At 64.5% G+C, this 7393-nt stretch overlaps 1 protein-coding gene across 1 annotated transcript; it reads right to left on the bottom strand.

Moving 5' to 3' along the window:
* Positions 1-248: 248 nt before the first annotated feature.
* On the bottom strand, positions 249-5465 carry EMIHUDRAFT_98955 (hypothetical protein; the record flags this gene model as incomplete). Its single annotated transcript, XM_005785634.1, has 6 exons — positions 249-308; positions 441-491; positions 614-1055; positions 1405-1985; positions 2306-2851; positions 4314-5465. The coding sequence occupies 6 exons, from the start codon at positions 5463-5465 to the stop codon at positions 249-251; spliced, it is 2832 nt and encodes a 943-aa protein (XP_005785691.1).
* Between the last annotated feature and the right edge of the window lie 1928 nt (positions 5466-7393).

The raw sequence follows: 7393 nt of genomic DNA, 5'->3' as shown, positions 1-7393 counted from the left end.
AACCTGAGAGACCGCGTGCATGTGCGAGGCGGCCGCCCATAGGTTATTAAATAATAATTATTGATCATTATTCACCTGAGAGACCGCGTGCATGTGCGAGACGGCCGCCCATAGAGTATTCAATAATAATTATTGATCATTATTAACCTGAGAGACCGCGTGCATGTGCGAGACGGCCGCCCAGAGCAATCACTCGCTCTCGCTCCGCTTCCGACGTGTCGAGCCGGTGGTCCTATGGAGACAGCCAGTCAGTAGTGCTGCACGATCCTAGTAGCACGGAGGACCGGCCCGCACGCAAACGCAGGGACCTATTCATTACCGATTGACTATTCTTAAGACATGCATCGGTCTCTGAGGGCACGCTGCGCAGCACACCTATTAGTTATTGTGAGGTGAAGGGGGAGGCGCCTCCCCTGCGGACGTGTCGGGGTACGGTGCACCTCGGCGAGGAGGGTGGCGGCGGAGCCGTCTCGGGGAACCATCCACGCCGCCTGATCATTCGTGGTTCGTTGTTAACTGATTCATTTCCCAGCACCGTCCATATGCAGCAGATGCGAGAGGAACGGATCCGATAAGAGGAGGGGGCGGTGTCTATGTGCCGTGAGGACGCCACCGAGTCGCCCAGATTGAACGCCGTCACTTCGCGCCGCCCCGGGTGCACGATGATGCAGGTGAGGGTGCTGCCAGCAGTCGAAGCCGCCCGCGCCTCGGCGTGCAGCCTTGCGCACGCTCTTGTCGCGGCGCGCTGCAGGCTGGCTGTCGAGCCGTCGCCGCGCGCCTCCTCGATGAGAATCGGCAACAGTTTGTCGGCACACAGCTGCGCCGCGGCGGCACCGCCATGGCCGTCACATACAAATGTCACGTGCAGCTCGTCGGAGGACTCAAGCACGAGCTTGCGCGAGCCGTACGCGTCCTCGCCCTTGAGAACGATCTGCGCGCTCCCCGTCTGGATCTCAAAGCTAGGCTCGAGTGGCTCGCTTGCGTCGACAATCTCCGCCCCAAAAGTATCGATCACGCCCGTATCGATCACGCCCAAACCGGCCATGAAAACACGCCTAGAATGTAAAGGGCCGATGAAAATGAGTCCCCAAAATGAAGAATTCTACTGTTGAGGTTCTCGAGGTGGATATCCTTTGGCCGCGTTGGGTAGCGAGGATTGGTGTGACGCGATCCACGCAGAATTCTACAACGGAAGCCCCTCTCACAGCAGACTGGCACGAACTAGCACCACAAAAGGCACAGCAGACAACGGCCCCTTATGGGCCGTCGAAGAGGCCGTCATACTCCTCCGGCCTCGCCCCCCCTTCCCAACCCTCCCCTGGCTCAGGCTCCTCATCCTCGCGGCGCGCAGTGCGCACCCCGCCCCGCGAAGACGAACCCTTCCGCCGGCGTGCCTCGCGGGACTGCCGCCCGCTGCCGCCGCCCTTCCCCCCCTCCGCCGCCCGCGCCTTCTCCGCCGCCCGCGCGGCCGCCTTCGCCTCCTCCGCCGCTAACAGCGCCTCCCTCCGCGTGACCCCAATGGGCCCCTTGCGCATCCAGGAGAGGTCGCGCGAGCGACCTATCCAGGGGTTACTCGGATACGGCGCAACGTAGCCGCTGCGCAGCTCCGAGTAGTCGCCAAAGCCCCCCCCCAAATAGCCCTCCAGGCAACCATCGCAGACCCACTCGCCTAGCTGAGAGATCTCAGAACTCTCGCCGCGCCAGATCTCCTTCTCCGCCGCCTCCATCTCCTCTCTCGACCAGCCCCCCAGCTCCGACCAGCCCTCACGCAACGCCCGGCGCCAGAGCCAAGGCTCCACGTCATACTCCTTGTAGAAGTTCTCAAAGCAATCCCGACACTCGAGGCCTGGGCCTCGAGCGTCCTCCGCGGAGACGGGGTTGTCCGTGCTCGCGCCCGCCCACTCCTCGAGCGTCGCCGCCACGAGCGCCCCGTAGACGGCGTCGACCGCCGCCTCCGCCAACGCCTCAGCAGCCGCCTCGCCCGCCTTAGAACCCGTGGCCTCATCTAAAATGAAAGGGTGGGGCGCGCCGGCAGCGTCCGAGACCGGCGTCTCGGGCGGGGTAATGCCGGCGGGCCCCCAATATGGGGCACGTCCAGGTCCATCAGCAGCGAGCGAGGGCGGGCCGCCCTCCTCCCCCTCCGCCGGCGCCGCGCCGCCGGTGGAAACCTCCTCCACTGGGTTGGGCCGCTCAGCAGCCAAACCCGCCGCGGTGTCGGGCACCTTCTCGAGCCCCCCCCGCGACCCCTGGCGCCACGGCCGCGCCGCCCTCGGCGGCGCCGCGGCGCCTTCCGTCCGCCCTCGACCTCCTCCTCCCCCCCCGCGGCGGTGATCGTCCCATCGCCGCTCTCCGGCAGCGCGGGCTCCAAGGGGTCCAAACTGGATCCCTCGGTCCCACCTCCGGACCCACCTTCAGCGGCCTGCGCGTCGCAGGCACCGCCGTCCGCCTCTTCGGGGCGCGCGCCGCCGCGGCCCTCGCCGCCAGCCGCTGCCCCGCCACCAGCCGCCTGATCGCCAGCCGCCACCCCAGCCGGGGTGTCGCCCAGCGACAAGCCGCTGAGGGATGCCAAGACCGCAGCTGCGTCCCCCCAGCCCCGCCGGCCGAGAAGAGCTTGGCGGAGCTTCTCCGCCTGGCGGTCGTGGATGTCGAGCGAGCCGATGCCCTTCTCAGCGACCTCGTCGAGGAGGTCGCCAGCATCGCCAATGCCCAGCTCCGCGAGCCGCCCCTCATACCTGCGGTAGAGGCTGTCGGCGACGCGCGCGCGCTTGAACAAAGCCGCGAGCGGCTCTCCCAGGTCGATGGCGGGCGAGGCCGCCATCGAAGGCCTGGTGCCCGGCCGCGTGGCCCCGGGCTGCGGGTGGGTGCTCGCTGTGGCGGCCGCCGAGAGGGCAGAGAGCGGCGGCAGGCCGCCGACGGCGAAATGAAGAAAACAAAGTGAAAATGAAGAAGAAAAACCATTGGTGAGCCTGGCTGTTCTTCACCTTTCTCCCTACCTACCTACCTAGGGCTTGACGAGTTGGTGTCCCAGTCGTTGGTCGGACGGGTTGTTGTGCGAGTATATGGGACACGATGTCTCAAATATGAGGGGTTTTGACTCCTACCGGCTCCTGACGCTATCCCTGGCAGCTCTAATGACCATGATCAGTAGTGTTGTGATAGAGGGTGCCCATACTAGCGCAGGAGCTGCCACACTCGCCCGGACCGTCCCCTTCTGGGGCCGGTTCCGCAGCCCGCGAGAGCCGACAGCGGGGCCGTGCCGCGGGTGCCTACTGCCGAGTGCCACAAACACTGCGCCGTCCCGCCATCACCTACAGGCTGTCTTGTGTGATGGTTGGGATGTCCAAACGCCACCATCTTGGCTCTTGCGACCTCAAACCCGCGAGCTGTATGGGTGGTCCTGACGTCGACAGACGCCCGATGACCACGGTGAAGCTGAGCTGGAACGAGTCGACAAGTCTCGTCTGAGCCCGTGGCGGTCGCCGGCTGAGTCGCTGTGCACGGACCGGTACCTCAGGCGTCACCTCCGCAGCCTCAGGTCTCACACTCCATCACCGCCGCCAGGACGCCTTCGATGGCACGCTCGGCGGCGAGTTTGTTGCAGCCCCACAGCGAGCGCGGCGTCGAGCCTACTCACTCCAGTTGGTTCGGCACACTCGGTGGGGTCCACTGAGTGTGCCGAACGCGCGAGCGGTGCGTCCTGGCAGCCCGCGCTGGCTGCGGAGCTGCAACAAACTCGAGACACGCTTTTTGGGACATTTTCGACGCTTTTGTCCCATATACTCGCACAACAACCCGGACTGTGTTTCGCCTTCCTATCTATCTATCTGGGAGAGGAAAAGGTAGACACTTCTCTCGTTAAAATCCCTGTGTGATGGCGGCGTGCCGTCCTCCCCTCCCACAGCCGCTCCCTCCCTTGGCCTTGCGTTGTCTGTTTTCTTTCACTTTCTTTCTTTGGGGGAAGGCGAGCAGCCGCGTCAGCCGGTCCATCGCTGACCTCGACACTTTTCAGTTTTCTGAGGACCCCCCTGCTTCGCGAGGGGAGAGAGAGAGAGACATGCAAATCACGAATCGCCTTTCTATCTAATCTCTAACTAAAATGTAGCGGCGCAGAATGGATCAACAAAAGAATAGAGTGACTGCATTCGTTTGCCTTCTGCTGCCTATTACTAGTAGAGACGATCTCGCAGTGCTCGTTAGCTTGTGGGCCGCGGGACTGGGCCGCTCCCTGTGCTGCGCGCGTGGACGCCGCCTGCGGCTGCAAACGGGGAGGTGGCGTTGTCCAGGCGCCAGGAGGTGCGCCACAGCACGCGCACCCTCGACGCGTTTTGCGGGTCGATGAAGAGCGGCAGCCACACGTAGGTGCCAAACGATACGTTGTTCCTCGGCGTCCACCGATCGGCCATATACACAAACGGCGCCAGCGCCGAGCCCTCCCGGTACAGAGGGTTGGCGAGGACATAGGTGCTTTGGCTGCCAAAGGCCCAGGCGGCCGGCCGTTTTCTTTTTCGGTTGCCCGGCTGCCCGGGCTCGGGGATGGGCGGCGGCTGCCAGCCGACGAGCCAGCCCTTCGAGTTGTTCAAGCCCGAGCAGTTGAAGCAACCGAGGGCGGTTGGTGCCGTGTATAGGTACGTCGCGGTTGGCGCCCAGCCTTTGCAGCCGCTCAACCAGAGGTAGAAGCGTTCGTTTGCAAAGAAGACGGCCGGCGCTTCTCGGTTGGGGGTCACGAAGAGCTGCGTGTCGCTCCCCGGGCGGACGTCGGTGCAATCCTCTGTCAGCTCCATACCGCGAAAGCCGGTGTGCTGCGGGTTCACGCGTGTGCGCCAGTATACGTAGGCGCGGCCCGTGCGCGGATCCTGAAACAGCGTGGCATCTCCGTACTGATAGCCGGCCGGTAGGTTTGGGTTGCCTGGGTAGACGGTGTGGAAGGGGTCCGTCTGGTCACCGACGAAGCGAAACGGGCCCGTCGGCGCATCACTCGTCGCAACGGCCAACAGCTGGGGATCGTTGAGCTCGCCGGTGCCGCGCACCCACATGACATACCGGCCGGTGCCTGCGCATCGTATCACCTTGGGCCGCTCCAGGGGACCGAAGACGTACGGCCGCCGAACGGAGGAGCCGTTGAACGTGTGCCAAGTATTGCCAGTGGAGGAGCCGTTGAACGCGTGCAGGAGGAGCCCTCGGTGCGTCCAGCTGTAGAGATCGGTGGACGTGTACAGGTTGATCCCATGGTCGTGGCAGCACGCCGGGTTCATCCCGTTCCGGGCACTGCCGTACCAGTAATACACGCCGCGGTCTAAAAGGAAGCCGCCGCCGTGCGCGTCAATGGGTGCGCCGCTTGTGTCGTACCAGATCTCGCCAGAACGGAATGCGGTGAAGCAGGACGTCTCCGCGGCAATCCAGAGCAGCAAGATCTTGAGCATGTGTGTGGCGCCGACAACGGTTGGGAGTAGGGGGGCACACAACATGTACATATCAATGGCGGATATCGCAGGATCCTGTTCACAGCAGGTTCATAGATGTTCTCGAGGTTCTCGAGGTGGATATCCTTTGGCCGCGTTGGGTAGCACTAATGGGTAGATGTACTAAATGTTGAGCTGCGGCAGCTAGGAATTCCATGTTGGGATGTTAGAGGTGTGGGTTAAGAGGGAGAATTCCTAGAGGAAATCGAGAAAGCCCCTTCCCGGACCTTGCCGGTGATGTTAGCTGTATTCGTATCTCTTCTCCGAAACGGATCAGCGAGTCATAACGAGTTCAAGAAACACCGGCGCGCAGACGCTCAGAGCGGGAGCACGAAACACCTCTCTCACTCATACATAAAAGAGTCAGACCTGTATCTCGCAGTCTCATGTCGGCACACACGATCGGTAATACGCACACACACATATTGTGGGGCCCGGCACACCCCGGCAGCCAATGTGTGACGGCTCGAACCCGCTAAGCCATCCCGCAAGCGGGATAGCCCGCCACTCGAACCCGCAAGCGGGCGTACGAACCGCGAGCGGCTCGCACTCGTGACACGCAGGCGTCCGCCAGACGGCGCCGGGGCTAGGCGACCGAAGAGGAACTACGGCAAGAACCGCACACCACCCGCTGACGAGCGCTCGCGGAACTGGTCCGCGGCGCCCGCCAGGGGCGTGCGCGAGACAGGGCTCGAAGCCCTTTTCTGTGAGCAGGGATTCCCTCCCGGCGGGGGTTGTGGCGGAGAGCCGGCATGGGAATCGCCGGCCCCCACCCAGGGGGTGCCCCTGCCAGGCGCCGCAAGCGGTGCCCGACAGGGGCGGGTGCCCCCACCCCGAGGGGTGGGGGCGGGGGCGGGGCCCAAAGTGATTCGGCCTATCGCCTCGGCAAGGTCCTCGGTGCGATTCTCCACGGTGTCGCATACTGTAGGATTCCTATCTTCACGGCCCACACGGATTTCTGAGAGGCGAGAGGCGATATCAATATGTGCGGGCCGCCGCCTCGCCCCCGCCTCTCTCAGATTCGGCTCTCACCATGCAGACACGCGGCGTGCAAAGGCGGCCTCTCAGCTGCTTGCGCGTGGCAACGCGAAGAATTGCCCTCACAGCCTCAGACCGCGGCAGGCCCAACCGCGCAGAGCGCAGAGAGCAGCGCAGCATCCTGCTCAAACCCTCCACCGATCGCAATCGCCTTGCATCACCCGCGTCGCGCCGCGCGCAGGACTTCCGTGGCTACCCGCGCAAAGGCGCTGGGCAACAGCAACAAGGTGGCCAGCGCTGGCGCTGTGCGGTGAGCCGCGCTCTCGCCTACGCCCGCGAGGCCCGCCGCACGCGTCCTCACCCCGCGCTCCTGAATCGCACAGCAACACTCGTCGGCCCATGCGCGAGTACGCTGGCACGGCGAAGGATCTCTTCGCCTTCTCCGTCGGCAGCCTCGTGGTACCCTCTCCCCGCCCGCCTGCCCGCCGCAGCCGCCGCCGCCTCCCTCTGCCCCGCTCCCTCTGCCTTCCTGGCCTCGCTCCCGACCAGCGCGCTGCCCGCTGCTCCGTGGCGCAGGGCCGCAAAGTCGCCGTCACGCTCCGCGAGGGCGAAATCTACGAGGGGGTGCTGCACTCCTGGTGCGACACCTCCGAGACACCTGCTAGACACCTCCGAGACACCTCCGAGACGCTTCCGAGACGCTTCCGAGACACCCCTGAGACGCTTCCGAGACGCCTCTGAGACCGCCACCGCCTCCGCGCGCCTGGCGGATGGCTCCGGCCGTGCGACCATCTTTTTCTCCGCCCCACCCACGCCGGTCATGCCTCAGCGCCCGTCTCTCCCCGTGCCGTCGGCGCCACAACTTGTTGCAAAATATCTGGCGGCACAACAAACCATCCCCGCACTCCTCCTCCTCTCCTCCTCCTCTCCCGCGAGACCCAAGCAATTAGGGAGAG

Source organism: Emiliania huxleyi, assembly GCF_000372725.1.
Source record: "Emiliania huxleyi CCMP1516 chromosome Unknown EMIHUscaffold_16, whole genome shotgun sequence".
Classification (NCBI taxonomy): Eukaryota; Haptophyta; order Isochrysidales; family Noelaerhabdaceae; genus Emiliania; species Emiliania huxleyi.
Note: the sequence above shows the minus strand (reverse complement) of the source record. Positions and strands in the feature narration are given on the sequence as shown.